At 45.2% G+C, this 19,359-nt stretch overlaps 1 protein-coding gene across 4 annotated transcripts in view; it reads right to left on the minus strand.

The window, feature by feature from the left end:
- Nucleotides 1-19,359, minus strand: part of ST3GAL3 (ST3 beta-galactoside alpha-2,3-sialyltransferase 3) — a 345,449-nt gene that overhangs the window by 180,344 nt on the left and 145,746 nt on the right. For all 4 annotated transcript variants that reach the window (XM_040360921.1, XM_040360919.1, XM_040360920.1 and 1 more), the window contains one exon: nt 10,410-10,452. In XM_040360921.1, coding sequence (XP_040216855.1) covers nt 10,410-10,452 — 43 coding nt within the window. The remainder of the gene's footprint in view (nt 1-10,409; nt 10,453-19,359) is intronic.

Raw genomic sequence — 19,359 nt, forward strand, 5'->3', positions numbered from 1 at the left:
TTTTCAAACAAAGGGCCAGTTTACGGTCTTTCAGACTTCAGGGGGGCCGGATTGGGTATAAAATATGCCCCTGGGCCGAGCATCAGTGAGAATAAACATGGCCGCACTGTTGGTGGGCAGTAGGAGGAGGAATAGTGGTCCATCATTGCTATTAGTCTAAGAAATAGTGCCCCATTGTTGGTGCCATTGGGAGGAATAGTGCCTCATATCATTGGAAGCAATACTGCCCCAAGGGCCGGATGAAGGCTAGCAAAGGACCACATCTGGCCCTTGGGCCGCAGTTTGGAGACCCCTGTACTAAAGGCTCCTCTAAGTGCAGCAAACACAAGACTTGATTTGGCCATAGAAGTTAAATTGCACTTACTAGACTATAGATAAAATAAGGCTCATCATATTGGATGGGGTGGTATGCAAAGTCCAGCGTCAAATCGTCCCAGGGGTGTTCCAGTGTGCAGCGATGTAATACGGGTCCCAACCGACCAGCAGAGGGAGGAAGACGAGAGAGCACCGACAATGGCTGGTCAATGAAGTCATCCATAGGCTTACTATGGGGCATCGGTTGTCAGTTGTCCCTTCTCCTGAAGTTGGCGCTGGGACCTAATCATGTGACCAGACCGGAGCGCCCTCAGAATAGGCAAGTATAGGCGTCTTTTATTTCACAGGTTAGTTAGAATAGGCTTAGAATGGGGAGTTAGAATAGGGTTAGAATGGGGGTGGGAGTAGGTTCAGGCTTAGTTAGTATTTAACTTGAATTCCACTTTAATTCTGTAGGTTTTGCCATTATTGTCCTATGTGACCGTAGTTCACGGTACAGATTTTTTTACATTTAGATTTATTTCTAAAAATCTATATTTTGTAACCTTCTGTTGTAAGATCGCCCCTCATTTCTAGTCACACGGATCCGGAAAAAGACAGAATATATGAAATTGAAACCTATATAACATCGTGGGAACCAAGAATCAAGCAGCAGAGCAAAGCACAATTGACTTCTCCAATAAATCCTATACAGAACCCTCATACACCGCATTCTTATAACAGCATGTGTGGGCTGGAAAAACAGAACGGTGCACGCTGATGTATGAAATTTGTTTGGCTCGTTTTAGACTATGAGTGTTGGTTGAAGGATCACATGACCTTCTCCATTCCGAAACGTTGCAAAATGGCACAAAAACGCCAGAGAAGTTCATTCCATCCAACATAATTAACTTGGATTCCCAGACTTAAGGTTGAAGTTTAACCTTAAGTCTGGAAATAGTTTTTGAAGGTCTTACAACCTTTTTGGATGTTTATTTGAAGTTCAACCTGCTTATACACTATATTGCCAAAAGTTTTGGGACACCCCCTACAAATCATTGGATTCAGGTGTTCCCATAGGCGCGCGCACAGGATGTGCTGGGCGTCAGGGCTCAAGTCCTGTGGGAACGCGTGGGAACGGAGTTCCTGCACTTTTTTCACAGCAGGAACGCAGTTCCCTTTGCAGGGCTAGAGCAGCCAAGAGCAGCCGAGCCGCCCGAGCCAATCCTTCACTAAGCGGCGATGCCCAGCTGGAGTCACTGTCAGGGGCAGGCGAACCTTAGTTATCCTTTATGTTACTGGCCGCTTCCTGTATATGGATTCATCGGGTAGTGTGCGTGTATTCCGCAACTTCCTCGATGCCGCAATGTCTCCTGGGAGCTTTTGTCATTGTTACCAGGAGACTTTGCGGAGGTCTGCCGCGAGTTATCGCGGGATTTAGAAAGAACTTGCTTAAAAAAAAAAAAAACATGCGGTTTAGTAATTATGCATATGAGGGTATCATTTTTATTTAATTTTTTTTGGTGGGGGAGTGAATCTTGGGTGGGAGTTCCCCCACTTTTTTCCCTAGGACTTGACCCCTGCTGGGCGTGCCACGGCACACCCTAATCACCTCATGCACATTAGCTCTCTGTGTGCCAGCAGGAACAATCTCCATCTTACCAGCTCTGCTTACGCACTTCTCTTTCACTGTGTCGGCAGGAGATTGATCTCTCTTCCGGCGCTATATATATATATATATATATATATATATATATATATATATATATATATATATATATATACACCGTATTTGCTGGCGTATAAGACAACCCCCTAATTTTCCAGCTAAAATGTTGGTTTTGGGATATACTCACTGTATAAAAGAAGACCCCTCACTGTGCCATCTATACATGCCTCACTGTGCCATCTGTACATGCCTCACTGTGCCATCTATACATGACTCACTGTGCCATCTATACATGCCTCACTGTGCCATCTGTACATGCCTCACTGTGCCATCTGTACATGCCTCACTGTGCCATCTATACATGCCTCACTGTGCCATCTATACATGCCTCACTGTGCCATCTATACATGCCTCACTGTGCCATCTATACATGCCTCACTGTGCCATCTATACATGCCTCACTGTGCCATCTATACATGCCTCACTGTGCCATCTATACATGCCTCACTGTGCCGTGCCATTCCATTCCTTGCCTCGACGATCTCCCTACCTTCTCCTGTTTGCAGAGTATGTCAGACGACGGCCATCCATTATTCAAAAGCCGCGCCTCATCCTCAGGCTGTTCCGTGATAGGCGGAACACTAATTTTCCCAGCAGAGCCTCTGTTCAGTGTTCCACCTATCACGGATGTCCTCTCGTCCGAGGCCGAGGCTGAGGATGAGAAGGCATCCATGATAGGCGGAACACTGAACAGAGGCTCTGCTGGGAAAATTAGTGTTCCGCCTATCATGGAACAGTCAGAGGAGGAGACGCGGCTTTTAAATAATAGATGGCCGCCGTCTGACAGACAGGTACCCGGCGTATAAGACGACCTCTGACTTTTGGGGTCAAAAAGTAGGAATTTTAGATGCAAAAAGTCGTCTTAAACGCCGGAAAATACGGTATATATATATATATAGACACACGTGTGCTTGAGCTTTAGGGTGCATACCCTAAGGCTGGGTTCACACTACTACACTACTTTCATCCTACTTTGCTCTGCTACATCGGTCCTACATTTATCCTACATTGGTCCTACATCCATCCTACTTTCATGAACAGGATACTACTTTGGTCCGACTTCAATGATATTCAATGGGCCTGAAGTAGGATCAATGTAGGACCAAAAGTAGTACAGGGAGCATTTTCAAAGTCCGACCGACTTGTGTAGGACGCTACAAGACGCTCTCATAGGGAAACATTGAACACAGAGCAAAGTAGGATGAAAGTAGTGTAGTAGTGTGAACCCAGCTTAATGCAATAAGCTGTGCACACCTACGGCTGTTTCAATCACCTCAATACCCACAGGTGTACAAAATCAAGCACTTTGGCCTGCAGTCGGCTTCTACAAACATTTGTGAAAGAACGGGTCGGTCTCAGGAGCTCAGTGAATACAAGCGTGGTACTGTGATGGGTTGCCACCTGTGCAATAAGTCCATCTGTGAAATTTCCTTGCTATTAAATATTTCACGGTCAACTGTAAGTGATATTATAACAAAAGTGGAGGCAACTGGGAACAACAGCAATTCAGCCACAAAGTAGTAGGTCACAAAAAAATGATAGCGAGGGGTCAACGCATGCTGAAGCTCACAGTGCACAGCAGTCGCCAACTGTCTCCAGAGTCAATAGCTACAGACCTCCAAACTCCACGTGGCCTTCAGATTAGCACAAAAGTGCATAGAGAGCTTCATGGAATGGGTGTCCATGGCCAAGCAGCTGCATCCAAGCTCTACATCACCAAGTGCAATGCAAAGTGTTGGATGCCGTGGTGTAAAGCACGCCGCCACTGGACTCTAGAGTAGTGGAGACATGTTCTCTGGAGTGACAAATCACGCTTCTCTTGTCTGGCAATCCAAAGAAATCTGTTTGGGTTTAGCGGTTACCAGGAAAACGGTATTATCGGACTGCACTGTGCAAAGTGTAACGTTGGGTGGAAGGGGGGATTATGGTGTGAGGTTGTTTTTCAGGGGTGGGGCTTGGCCAGTGAAGAGAACTCTTAAGGCGTTAGCATACCAAGACATTTTGGACAATTTCAAGCTCCCAACTTTGTGGGAACAGTTTGGGTGACGGCCCCTTCCTGTTCCAACATGACTGCACACCAGTGCACAAAGCAAGGTCCATAAAGACATGGATGAGCGAGTTTGAGGTGGAGGAACTTGACTGACCTGCACAAAGTCCTAAACTCAACCCAATAGAACACCTTTGGGGTGAATTAGATTGGAGGCTGACCCAAAGGGCCTGGTAATGGACTGCGGGGGGAACCCATGCCCTTTTTTTCCATGAGTTTTATGTATAATGGCGAGACCTGACAATTACAGCCGCAATCAATTTTAAATTACTTTTTAAAACACGGGAAAAATGCACCACTTCACAGGCATAATATAGACACCCCCAGGCACGAAATTTAAAGGAATATTTCATTTTTATTGTTTCACTTTAAGCATTATTAAAATCACTGCTTCCGAAAAAACTTTAGTTTTTAAAACTTTTTTTTTTTCGATGATACATGTCCCCTTGGGCAGGACCGGGTCCCCAAACACTTTTTATGACAATAACTTGCATATAAGCCTTTAAAATTAGCACTTTTGGTTTTTCATGTTAGTGTCCCATAGACTTTAACGGGGTTCGGCGGCTTTCAGATTTGCTCTGAACTCCGCATATTGCTCGTTGTTCACCCAAACAACCAAAACTCGGCCCCGAACTTATGCTCAGGCCGAACCGTTCGCCCATCCCTACTCTTGAGGATTCCAATGCCTGGACTAAAGATTTGTGGTTTTCTGATGGACTTTACATTTGAGGCCCCGTACACACGACCGAGAAACTCGACGGGCAAAACACATCGTTTTTCTTGTCGAGTTCCTTGTTCGGCTGTCAGAAAACTCGTCGAGCCAAATTTTCCCATTGCCCAACGAGGAAATAGAGAACATGCTCTCTATTTGGCTCGACGAGTTTCCCGACGGGTTTCTCGGCGAAAAGTGTACACACGACCGGTTTTCTCGGCAGAATACGTCTCCCATCGAGTTTCTGCCGAGAAAACCGGTCGTGTGTACGGGGCCTTATAGTCATAAATATATTGGGCCAGATTCACAAAGAGATACGACGGTGTATTATCTACAGATACACCATCGTATCTCTGACGTAAACTGGTCCTATCTATGCGCCTGATTCATAGAATCAGTTACGCATAGATAGGGCTTAGATCCGACAGTGTTACACTGTGTTACACTGTCGGATCTTTTTTTCAATTTAAAAATGGCGCCGGGGGCGTTCCCGCTGATTTACGATAAATAATATGTAAATCAGCGAGATACGCAAATTCACGAACGTACGCGGACCCGTCGCAGTGTTCTTACGTCGTTTCCGTAGCGGTTTTCCGTCGTATACTTACCCCTTCTTTTATCAGGCGCAGCCAATGTTAAGTATAGCCGGCGTTCCCGCGTCGAATTTGAATTTTCCTACGTCGTTTGCGTACGCCGATTCACGAACACGCGCATCGCAAGTCCCGCTCACGTCGCAACCACTGACGTCCTAGTGACGTCAGTGGGAGCAATGCACGCCGGGAAATTCCCCGGACGACGCATGCGCATTTAAATCGGCGCGGGAACGCGCCTGATTTAAATATGACACTCCCCTAGCCGCGGAATTTGAATTCCGCTGGGGGATTTAGGATCTGCCGTTGCAAATTTGGAGGTAAGTGGTTTGTGAATTAGCCACTTGCCTCCTAAACTTGCTGGAGCGGATCTTAATTCACGTAGATCGAGCGGATCTATAGATCCGCTGAGCTACGTGAATCTGGCCCTTTGTGTGCGCAAAAGTTTTTTGGGTTTTATTTTCTAGGAGAATGAGGTTATCAGTTTGCTGCAGGCAGAAGAATGTATTTCCTTATTCACCTCTCCCACAAGACCAGTGGATGTGTCCCCATAGCACTGGAGAACCTAAGCTCAATTCTATGGGCGCTGCCAGTAATGTGCATGCACCCCCCCCCTCCCCCAAACAGTGCAAGAGGCATGTGAAGATGCAATACTGGCCGGGTGTGCAAACATCAGAGGGGCTACACTGAGCCTTCAGGGAGACCCTGAAAGGCCACACCAAGTCACTCTATACATAGAAATTCAACACATCAATCTACTACTCACTTATTATGCTGCAAAGGCTGCATACAAAAATGGAAAGGAAACCGTAATGATTGAAGGCATGCTGCTACATTTTCTTTTTCATGGGGGTTTAATAACCCTTTAAGTTTGTTTCCTGCAGGGGTTGCTGTAACTTTTTACTCAGAGTGACCATACTTATGGATTTACTGGAGTAGAATCAAAACACTTCCAAGGAACACCTGGGATGTCAGGACTAACACATAAAAAGCTGCAGAATTTCCTCAGAATTTACAGCCGGCTACGGGTGACAGGAAAATATAATAATACCAGTTTTATAGCCAGTAAAGTACATGGTAGCAGCAGAAGGGAGGGCTCCTGGAATGGGGGGTCGCTGTCAGAGTCGGGATAAATCATAAGGAATTAGCCCGGTATGGCTTTATTTGGCCAATCTGGAAAGTCCTGTCTGTAAGATTCGCACAGAGAGAAGGTTCAGGAAATAGAAGAGACAAGTCTACGGACAGCCACCGCCGACCTGGAGAGCAGCAGCAGCACAGCCTGAGGGAAAAATAATAAAAATGAAAGTTTAGAGTCTCAACGGGTCATGAAAGTTTCTTGCTGGCCATCAACACCTCCTCTACGTGATGACATGATATGTCAGCAACTGAATCCTAATAGAACTACTGTATCGAGAGCGCGATCTCTGTAATCTAGACCTTTCTATCACTGGAGGATAGAATTCCACGCCTCATTAGTCTCCAGGAAAAGTCATCGCTTCTACTGCAAGTCAACCATGGATGAGGAAGTAGAGGCATCAAGGTAGACAACGGTCATACGACACTTGGAACACACACACCATATGTCTATGGCAGCATGCAATAGCTGTCATCAATACAAATCTACGTACATTTTCATTAAAAAAAAAAAAAACATTGCGTGGACAACCCACCATGTGTTCAGGGTTTTCCCCATGAAAGGTACTCGTAATCCTGCATCATTCAAAAACTTGACAACTGTATTCTCCAAACCTGTTGTTAAGAGTTTGGGGAAGACCCCCTTCCATAGGTGTGTGCAGCCTATTGCATTAGGGTGTGCACCCAAAAGCTCAAACACACATGCATGTGTGTGTCTACATAACCCCGGCACATTGATTTCCCTGCCGACACAGTGAAAGAGAAGAGCATAAACACTTCTCTTATGGCAGAGCCGATAAGAGGGAGATCTTTCCCATGTTTCTGCTGCTACACAGAGCGATAATACTAATGCGCATTAGGTGATTAGGGTGTGCGTGGGCGCACCCAGCATACCCTGTACACATGCCTATGCCCCCTTCTCTGCGTGGAGGACTTTTCCTATTCCTCCTTTATGGCTCTACTCCTCCTTCCTTTATTTACATACACTATATGGCCAAACGTACTGTAGATGAAAGCTCCTCTTGAGAGACTGAGTTCAGGTGTTTCCGATGAAGGGTACTTTTAATGCTAGAGCGTATTTTCGACCTTGTGGTAAACTTTTGGGGAAGACTTTTTTCTGTTCCAGCAGGACTTACCCTGTGTACAAAGCCAGCTACATAAAGACACAGGCCTGGATTCACATACATTGGCGCATATTTATGCTGACGTAGCGTATCGAATATACGCTACGCCGACGCAGCGCAGAGAGGCACGCACCGAATTCACAAAGCCTCCGCTGCCCAAACTGCGCTGGGTTTCCTCGGCGTAAGCCGGCGTAGGTGGAAGTGGGCGTGAGCCATGCTAATGAGGCATGACCCCATGTAAATGATGGGCGGAGCGCCATACAAGTACTTATAACGAACGGCGCATGCGCCGTCCAGTGGACGCATCCCAGTGCGCATGCTCAGAATCACGTCGGAACTACTCCCTAAGATACGACGGATCACTGACTACGACGTGAACGTAACCTACACCTAGTCATATTCACGAACTGCGTAAACTTTACTTTACTACGAACTACGTAAACGACAAAAGATACGACGGCTTGTGGTCCATACCTTTGCATGGGATGCGCCTCCTATATGGGGAATAACTTTACGTCGGATGTACGACTTACGCAAACCACGTATTATGCGCCGGGCGCAACTACGTTCGTGAATCGGCGTATCTCCTTCATTTGCATATGTGCATAGAAAATCAATGGGAGCGGAAAATGCGCCCACGATACGACGGCGTAGGCAAGTTATGTGAGCAGACTGCAGTTCCTCTTTAACACAGGCAGGAACACACTGGAGATCATAGACCTGGCAAGGGCAAGGAGGAAATGAGCTAAGCTGCTTAAATAGCAAAAAGGGGCTGGTTGTAGGCTGGACTAATGAGGCAGGTAATGGTAACCAGGGAAACGAGTGGGGTGGTAATATAATGTGTGTGTGTGTGTTACCCAACCTGCTGTAAGATTCCTTTTTTCCAGCCTCAGCATCGCTGTCTAATGTACAACCCCCACCTTTGTTCACTACATCCTTCAATACCCTGTCCTGCCTAGTACACCCTACAAATTTGGGTTTACTGTTGGAGCAGTAAATATGTGTAACTCCCTCCCTCAGAATATGGTTCTAGCTGAGAGTGTCAACAACTTCCAAAAAATCTTTTAGGATGTCTTCCTCAGGAAGTAGAATGCACAGGACTATGGAAATCTTTAGATCCATGCTGTGGTCCACTGCCCTAGACCTGTACAACACCCTATCGGAAAAAAAAAACCAGGCAACGTAACAGTGCGCAGCGTTCCGTGAACACATTGTCCAGTCCTGAACGATAACATTACAGACTATCCCCACTTCCATTCTTCTTATGGCGTGGGGTCCGGGTGCCATTCTTCTGAGAAGGGTAGCTGTAGGAATGGATCCAGGTAGCACCAGTCTCTCGATCTCTGCTGGAACTGTTGAGAATCCTGTAAATCAGCGATTTGCAATAACGGACCTCCAGCTGTTGCAAAACTACATGTCCCATCATGCCTCTGGGTGTCATGCTTGTGGCTGTCAAGAGTCTTGCTATGCCCCATGGTACTTGTAGTTCTGCAACAGCTGGAGGTCCGCTAATTGCATATCCCTGATGCAAAACATGCAGCGCTACACAAAAGCTGCTCTGTATTCCGTGATGTACGATAAAGAAACCACACGCACACACATAGGTAGAACTGGATGGACCTGTGTCTTTTTTCAAATGAATAAGCTATGTTACCATGTTTAGTACATCACATCCATTGCTTTGCCACTGCACCCTCCACCGTGGCCCATTGGACTTGCACCGTTGAAGGAATGAGCCTATTGAGCTTGTATTCCTTTAACCACTTCCATACCGGGCCTATTCTGGCACTTCTCTCCTTCATGTAAAAATCATTTTTTTTTTACTAGAAAATTACTCAGAACCCCCAAACATTATATATTTCTTTTTAGCAGACACCCTAGGGAATAAAGTGGTGGTCATTGAATTTTTATCTTGCACGGTTTTTGTGCAATAATTTTTCAAACGCCTTTTTTTTGGAAACGGTTTAATGAATTAAAAAATAACAAAACAGTAAAGTTAGCCCAATTGTTTTGTTTTATAATGTGAAAGATGAAGTTACACAGAGTAAATAGATACCTACTGTAACTTGTCACGCTTTAAAATTGCACACGCTCATGGAATGGCGCCAAACTTCGGTACTTAAAAATCTCCATAGGTGACACTTTTTTTTTTTTTACAGGTTACCAGTTTAGAGTTACAGAGGAGTTCTAGTGCTAGGTGGGGGGGATGTAGACATTACAGTGGGGACTACATATGGTGGTGATCCGAAAAATGATCGGATCCATGACTGTGATCCGAGGAATGATCCGAACTAATATCCGCTGCTATCTACTCCACTTCGGGCGCCTCCTACGTCCCCTCCGATGTCTTCTGGGAGACACAACAGGTCCCAGAAGACAGGTAAGTGTCCATATATTACAAGTCAGCTGCTGTATTTGTAGCTGCTGACTTAAAAAAAAATTTTGGTGGAACTCCGCTTTAAAGGAATGAGCCTATTCAGCTTGTATTCATTTAAAAGAACACAAAAATATGGAGCAGATTACCGATTCATAACAACTCCCCTAACGGACTGCGAGATAAAAGCGCCGTTCTTCATTACACGAGACAGAATTACGGCATGGAAAACCCGATCACATTTCATTTCTGCCACGTTATAGTGAGTTTGTATAGAGGAGGACTCTATAAATTAGTATATTATTTAATGTTATGGCTCAGGTGGAATTCACAATGTAAATATTCATATTCAGTGTAAAACGATAACAAGGCTAAAGAAAGGGAAGAATGTCTCTCGCTACTTACAGTTTAGAGTCCAATTTAAGTAAGAATCCCAGGCGGTCATATTCTGCAAGAAGAAAGAACAGAATGTTTATCTCACAGGTTTCAGAGGAAATGAAAAGCAAAATGTCAATTGTTCCATTGTCTTTTATTTGAGGACAATAATATTCAATATAAAAGAATACAATGTACCAATGTGTAATTATTGAAGAATTTGTTTTAAGTCATTTTTTATGTTTTTTGTGCTTTGTTATTAATTAATTTTGTATTTGAAATTTGGGGCCAGATTCACAGAATAAGTAGGCCGGAGTATCTGCTGATACTCCGGCGTACTTTCAAATTTGCCGCGTCGTATCTTAATTTGTAATTCACAAAAAAGATACGACGGCATTTGGCTAAGATCCGACAGGCTTACGGCTTCGGATCTTAGGATGCAATACTTCGGCCGCCGCTGGGTGGAGATCGCGTCGTTTCCACGTTGGGTATGCTAATTAGCTGTTCACGGCGATCCACGAAGGTACGCGCTTTCGTTACGTCGTCGCTAGTCGGCTTTTCGCGTCGCAAAGTTACGGCTGCTATTGAGTTGGTGTAACAATAGACAGCCCATGTTAAAGTATAGCCGTCGTTCCCGTGTCAAATTTCAAATATTTTTTTTTTCCGTAAGTCGTCCGGGAATACGAAAGTACGTTATGCATGTCGCCATTCAAAACATTACGTCGGGGCGACGTCATTTCGCGCAAAGCACGGCGGGAAATTTCAAAACGGAGCATGCACAGTACGTTCGGCGCGGAACACGCCTAATTTAAATGGTCCCCGCCCCATTTGAATTAGGCGGGGTTGCGCCGGACGGCTTTACGTTACTCCGCCGCAAGTTTACACGCAAGTGCTTTGTGAATCAAGCACTTACAAGGAAAACTTGCGGCGGAGTAACGTAAAGGACATACGTTACGCCGCCGCAATTCTTTATGAATCTGGCCCCCAAAGTTCAGCAACTAGAAGAAGGGTAGATTTTTTTTTGCTATTGCTATTTTTTTGCTATTTAACACTGTGCTACTTTAACCACTTAAGACCCGGACCTTTAGGCAGCTAAAGGACCCGGCCAGTTTTTGCGATTCGGCACTGCGTCGCTTTAACTGACAATTGCGCAGTCGTGCGACGTGGCTCCCAAACAAAATCGGCGTCCTTTTTTTCCCCCACAAATAGAGCTTTCTTTTGGTGATATTTGATCACCTCTGCGGTTTTTATTTTTTGCACTATAAACAAAAATATAGCGACAATTTTGAAAAAATTGCAATATTTTTTACTTTCTAATAAATATCCCCCAAAAATTTATAAAAAACAATTTTTTTCCTCAGTTTAGGCTGATCCGTATTCTTCTACATATTTTTGGTAAAAAACAAAAATCGCAATAAGCGTTTATCGGTTGGTTTGCGCAAAATTTATAGCGTTTACAAAATAGGGGATAGTTTTATTGCATTTTTTATATATATATTTTTTTTTACTACTAATGGCGGCGATCAGCGATTTTTTTGCTAGGCGGCAACTCCAAAGGGACGCACCGGTACGCCCATTTGCCTGCCCATGCCATTGTACTGACGTACATCGGCTTTCTGTGGTCGGGAAGCAGTTAAAATGTTTTACAAATAAATGTGTGAAAAGTGTGGCGTGCAATTGTATTTGATCGGTACCCAGCTCCCACTTCTGCTCTCGCCGCCTAGGTGACTTCTTCTCTCCCCCTTCCTCTCTGCAATCTTCAGGGACACGTCCCAGGTCCCAGAAGATTGCACGAACACTGAGAAGGCACAGCTGGCGGCTTCACAGCCAGGGTGCCCGCACTTGTGATGCTGGCGCCGCGGAGAGGAGGGGGAGAGGAGCGAGGCTGCGCGCGGGCGGGCGGCCGCATCGCTGTTTATTAAAAGTCAGCAGCTACACTCTTTGTAGCTGCTGACTTTTAATGAATGTAAAAACGACTAAAACACCGCTTTAAGTAATGAAATTCCTTTATCAAAAAGATGAGGTCCTAAAGCTCCGTGCCGTATCAGCCTTTAAGATGTCCATTTGGAATATGCAATAATTGTCCATTCTTTTGAAGATCCTCAAACTTGGTGAGGGTTTTGCATAGGTATGAGTCTGATGATCTCCAAGATGTGGCTTTGGTCCATATGGCAGCCAAAAGGATATGCTAAATCATTACAAAAAATAAAAAAGGTCTTGTGGTAGATGATTAGGCTGAGCAATATTCTAACATGGTAATCCTGAGTTTGATACTTATGAGGTTTTCTATATCCTAAAAATAAAAATAAAATGAGCAGCACCACACAATGGGGAGTAGACCACCCACAATGAAATAGCCATGGAAACGGAGAGGAGAGATCAAGGAATGAATTTCAATAGTTTGGGAATAAAACGCCTTCAAGGATATTGTCTTAAGGCACGGGACCAATTCCTCCTTTTGGAGTACATACTAGAGATTTCTCTATATACTGGCCCAGATTCAAGAAGCACTTGCGCCCGCGCAACCATAGGTTGCGCGGCGCAAGGGCTTACTTGCTCCGGTGTAACGAGTGCTCCTGATTCAGGAACCTCGTTACACCGACTGCAGCCTAGGATATGACAGACATAAGCCTCCTTATGCCTTCATATCTCAGGCTGCATTCTTGCGTTGGCCGCTAGGGGGCGCGGCCATTGTGATCGGCGTATAGTATGCAAATTGCATACTACCACCGATTCACAAAAGTTGCGCGGGCCCTGCGCACGCAAGGTACGGAGTTTCCGTACGGCGACTTTAGCGCAAGGTTGCTCCTGCTAATAGCAGGGGCAACCAATGCTAAAGTATAGCCGCGCTTCCCGCTCGTGAAATTTAAATTTCACGTCGTTTACGTAAGTGATTCGTGAATGGCGCTGGACGCCATTTGCCGCAATGCACGTCGGGAAAGTTTCCCGACGGAGCATGCGCTGTTCGCTCGGCGCGGGAGCGCGGCTAATTTAAATGATTCCCGCCCCCGGCGGGATCATTTACATTAGGCAGCCTTACGCCCGGCTGTTTAGCATATCGCCCGCGCAATTTATGGAGCTACTGCTCCGTGAATCGCGGGCAATTTCAAAATATTTGCGTGGGCGCAGAGCAAAACTCGTTGCCCTGTGCCCACGCAAATATTGCACGGATCTACCTGAATCTGGGCCACTGTGTATACTCGAGTGTAAGCCGACCCGAGTATAAGCCTTTTTTGGGGGATATTTATTAGAGCAAAAAGTAAAAAATATTTAATTTTTTTCAAAATTGTCGCTCTATTTTTGTTTATTGCGCAACAAATGAAAAAAATGCAGAGGTGATCAAATACCACCAAAAGAAAGCTCTATTTGTGGGGAAAAAAGGACGCCAATTTTGTTTGGGAGCCACGTCGCACGACCGCGCAATTGTCTGTTAAAGCGACGCAGTGCCGAATCGCAAAACCTGGCCGGGTCCTTTAGCTGCATTTTGGTCCGGGTCTTAAGTGGTTAAGCAAATACCTTTATTGATGCAATAATGAATAAGAAGCTGCATTAATTTGCGTCTTCTACAATCTCTCATTTTATATCCAGCTTTAAAAACGAACCTACCAATGGGGTAGATTCAGTAAGATTTGCGCAGTTTTTACGTAGGCGCAGGGCACCGTTTTTGCCCTGCGCCCCCGCAAATTATCTGCGCTACCCTCGATTCACGGAGAAGTAGCTCCGTAAATTGCGTGGGCGCTCCAGCAAAATGCCCGGCGTAAGCGCGCCCAATTTAAATGATCCCGTAGGGGGCGGGAATCATTTAAATTAGGCGCGTTCCCACGCCGAGCGTAGGGCGCATGCTCCCTCGGGAAACTTTCCCGACGTGCATTGCGGCAAATGACGTCGCAAGGACGTCATTTGCTTCAAAGTGAACGTGAATGGCGTCCAGTGCCATTCACGATTCACTTACGCAAACGACATAAAAAATGTCAACTTCGCGACGCGGGAACGACAGGTATACGTAACATTGGCTGCCCCTGCTATTAGAAGGAGCAGCCTTACGCGAAACCCGACGGACGGAAACTACGTAAACTGCGTACGCAGGGCTCGCGTAACGTTGTGAATCGGCGTTAGTATGCAATTTGCATACTATACGCTGACCACAATGGGAACGTCCCCTAGCGGCCAACGTAAAAATGCAGCCTACGATATGACTGGCATAAGAGCCTTATGCCAGTCATATCTTAGGCTGCAGTCGGCGTAACAAGGTTCCTAAATCAAGAGCATTCGTAACGCCGGCGCAATAAGCAATTGCGCTGCGTAACTATGGTTACGCAGACGCAATTGCTTCTTGAATCTAGGCCAGTATGTTTTGTGGTTGTGCTACCTATAGAAGACTCTGATACAAGGAGGAGAAACCAAAACAAACTCGAATGGAGAGCCAAACTTTGCTCCAAAGATGAGAGAAATCACGTATGTGACATCTAGAGAAGCCAACGTGAACCATTTTGAAGAAGAAAATGGTTGAAAAGGCCCAGAAAGCATAACAAAACCCGAGTCACATTTCCCTCCTCAGTCTGCCCATCAGTCACGGCTTTCTGGGAACTATCGCTCAATAAATGTTTATGTAGAGATAACATTACCCATCATTTATGAAACGTACATTTCACAGGCAGACTAAGAATAGGGCCACTAATTCTGTATATTAAAACCAGGAAGGAACAAACTTCCTGGGCCCCACGACCTGCGGCTGCCGGTTGGGTTATATGGGAGATATACATTTTGAACAACCTCAGGACCAACTTTGCAAAACATGCTTACCCAACTGGCCAGCCATAGCGTGGGAAGCGGGTTTCCATACACCGTGTCCGCTCTTCTCAGAAGTTCTCAGTTACAAATGTAATAACCAACTTATACAAGATGAATGTTTAAATAGAAGTTGGTGGGAAAGCAATAAATTTCTGATGAGTGTTTAGTTAGCGCAGAGTGGAAAGATATGGAAGGGTTGTACGCTTCGAGTCGCCATGAACGAAGGCCAAGGGTTCCCATAATCTGTGGGGGTCTGATATATAGCCACCATCATCACATCCTGGGCAGCTGAACTCATTTATTATCAAGATCAGACATTTTACAGGGCATCAAAAATATTCCCAGATTTGTGAACCTCAGTGGTCAAGTACTTAACATAAACAAAGAAAGCTTTGAATTCCAGCTAAGGACCCCCCCACCAAAGTTTACCTCTCCTCTAGCAAATTGCTGGATTAGCTACACTAACTACACCAAAAGCTCCAAATATTCACCTAAATCTATGATTATCTGGTGCGTCGGGTCCCAAGTCTGCGATCTTCTGGACTGAAGAGTGGTGGGCCCTGCTTTGAAAAATCGGTGCTCCCCAGCCGTTGGTCTCCCAGACAACAAACGTTGCACACTTGTAGAGGAGAAATGGAGCTACATGTGTGCCAAGTCCAGGGGACCTACGACCAGCTCGTACCGGGTCCCCAAAATCACCAGAGAAATTACAGTTTACCTTGGGAGTCTATGAAAGGGGTGCCTGGCTTTGAAAAATCGTTGCTCACCGGCCGTAGGTCCCCCGGACAACAAACTTTGCACACTTGTAGAGGAAGAGTGGGGATACATGTGCCCTAAGATTGGGGTCCAGGGGACCTATGGCCGGCCGGTACCGTTCCCCAAAGTTCGGGAGATCAGGCGCAAAAAGGTGACTGTATAAGCCGAGGGGGGCATTTTCAGCACAAAAAAAATTTGCTGAAAAACTCAGCTTATACTTAAGTATATACTTTTTTCTATATATGGTCCTCATTATTATCTGTAAACGCGTAAAAGTCCCTTTTTCCCCTCCCCACTTTATTCATATGATTATCTGGTGCGTCGGGTCCCAAGTCTGCGATCTTCTGGACTGAAGAGTGGTGGGTCCTTCTTTGGGTGGCCATGTCACTTCACTGTCTGGGTAATGTGCCCATCAGTAGAGGCAATGCTGTCTATCCAGAAATCAACAGGACAGACCGTGAATATGCCGATTCACAACTCAACGAGTTTCCATCCCGCTGCAGCGCAAGCAGATGCAACCCACATGAAAGTGGCGACTCTGCTCTGAATTCAGGAGCAGCAGGGCAGCATTCTCACCACAAAGGAGCTGCATGAGGTGGGCATCACTAGCCAGCTAACAGGTCTTTGTGGGACTTTGCAGGGGGAGTAAGAACAACAGAATTGGGAAGCGCAGATCCAAGAGGTGGTAAGGAATCAATTGGAGATGGAATCCATGTGAAATTTAATATAGAAAATGTTTGCCTCCTTTATTTGACTACTCTGCTTGTAGGTCCCATCCCGAATACATATAGTAAAGAGAAAGTTCCTCACGTTGGGATTTTAAATTAACCACGGGCAGTAATTGATATAATAGTTGGACAGTGGCCAACGCGTTTTAAAAACACATACAGTGTGGATCTTCTTCAGGGACTGTACGGACTTGAGAACTTCCAAAAGCTAAATCCCAAGTGTAAAAATTCCACCGACACCAGACAGACAATCAGAGGATGAAGAGTAGATGATCCGTCAGGACCACATGGAAATGCCAGTCAGGGTATCTTGGACCGAGATTGTTCCATATGTTGTAATGGGTTCTGAATACTTTAGGCTCGAGGATTAAACTTCAACATATCTCAGCTTGTATGTATACAGTATATAAGCAAACTTGAAGCCTCTGGATAGTATATCCAGCCAAAGCCATGTTTGGATAGACCTTGATTGTTAGAGCAGCAAATCCAGGAATAGCCCATAGATCGATCATAAGGCAGTCATATCCTCCATGGTCTCTTGTATGGAGAGGAAAAGTGTATGGCTCCTTACATAGTTAGTCAGGTTGAAAAAAGACACAAGTCCATCCAGTTCAACCATAAAAAAATATATATATATATATATATATATATATATATATATATATATAATATCCTACAATCCCATATACCCAATTCCATATCCACAGCTGATCCAGAGGAAGGTGAAAAACCCCAGCAGAGCATGATCCAATTTGCTACAGTAGTGGAAAAAATTCCTTCCTAATCCTCCGAGAGGCAATCGGATTTTCCACCGGATAAACTTTACCTATAAATGTCAGTACTCAGTTATATTCTGTACATTTAGAAAAGTATCCAGGCCTTTCTTAAAGCAATCTACTGAGCTGACCAGAACCACCTCTGGAGGGAGTCTGTTCCACATTTTCACAGCTCTTACTGTGAAGAAACCTTTCCGTATTAGGAGATGAAATCTCTTTTCCTCTAGATGTAAAGAGTGCCCCCTTGTCCTTTGTGTTGACCGTAAAGTGAATTACTCAACACCAAGTACACTATATTGACCCCTTATACATTTGTACATGTTGATCATATCCCCCCTTAGTCTCCTCTTCTCAAGAGTGAATACATTCAGTTCCTCTAATCTTTCCTCATAGCTGAGCTCCTCCATGCCTCTTATCAGTTTGGTTGCCCTTCTCTGCACTTTCTCCAGTTCCCAGATATCCGTTTTGATAACTGGGGCCCAAAACTGAACTGCATATTCCAAATGAGGTCTTTCTAATGATTTGAACAGGGTAGCAAAATGATCTCTCTCTCTGGAGTCCATACCTCTCTTAATACAAGAAAGGACTTTGCATCTGTCCAGTAAGTTGCAAGGTACACCTTGCAGCTCAGCCTCGTACCCGCTGCCCCTCCAGGATCCATCTCTGGTGCAGTGGCTCCGCCAATTTCCACTCTGAGCCTGAAGCTCTAATTGGCTTAAAAAAAGGGCGGGCTTGGAGTGTAGCTCACTACACCCTGAGCCCACCCAGTTGTGTGACAATAGCAAATTAATGTTCGCTATTGTCTTCCGAATTCTCCTCCCGGTCAATCAGGAAGCGGGTCCTGAGACCCGATTGGCCGAGAGGAGAAGCAAACATATTGGCAGTCAAGGGAAAAAGGAGGGAAGCTGCCGAGGCAAGCCGCCAAGGACGAAGCCACCATGAAGCCGGAGGCGCAGGTTGAAGCCACTGGAGGAAGCTGCCGCAACGGAGGAGTGTTGGAAAAGTTTTTTTTATGTGTATTGTGTGACTATTTGTAGGAATGTAAAATGGCTTCTAAAGACACGTTGTTTAACTTGCCTAACTAGCCTAATTCTATTGTTTGTTTTATTTTTTTAAATCAAACTTTGCTAAGAATTGTAAAGAGACACTGGATTGGCAATTAAGCTGTTTGCGTCATGAGCCACCGGTGGTCTTTTAGCCAATTGTATCCTTCCTGTTGACCCTATAAAGGTCGTTACACACCTGTATGGGACTTTTTTGCTTTTTCACTTAGCATGTAGATCTCATCCAGTTGTACCGGTGCAACTGAAATAAAATTATCTTGCTTCTGGAACACTTGAAGTTTGACTGATCACAGGGGAAGAATTATCCTATCAAGGAGGAGACATAGGAAGGAGCCAAAGCTGCTAGATGGGGTAAGTGCTGGACGAGAGGCTCCCCTCAAATATACAGCACCAGCCGCCACTGGCCTCAGTGGCTCATGAGCACCCCGGTGTACGGCTATGTTGGTGAGCCGCCCGCCTGCTGGTGTTCGGCAAACGGTTAAGGATTTCAATTCGTTTATGCCGGAACAGCACAGATGATAAAAGTCACATTCAATGTGGAAAAAATTCAGAAGTGATTTATCTTAGTCTGATTTTTCTCCCCCATCTCAAAAACCTGGCATTTTTACAGGGGTGTACAAGCTTTTTATATCAACTGTAAAACACCCGGCAGGGTTGTGATATCAGTAGGCAGATTACACGATGTCTGTGTGGAGGCGCTGACAGCTCAATTTATTCTAATGTGTCAAGGAACTGGTTGCTTTCAAACAAAGAAGGAGCAATAATTAATACATAGCTGTTTTGGCAGTGATGCTGCGACACCGAATGAATACTGTAAGCCTAATCTACGACCAGCATGAATATTCATTGGCTTTGAACGGAGATC

This window comes from Rana temporaria, chromosome 7 (assembly GCF_905171775.1).
Source record: "Rana temporaria chromosome 7, aRanTem1.1, whole genome shotgun sequence".
In the NCBI taxonomy this organism is placed as follows: domain Eukaryota; kingdom Metazoa; phylum Chordata; class Amphibia; order Anura; family Ranidae; genus Rana; species Rana temporaria.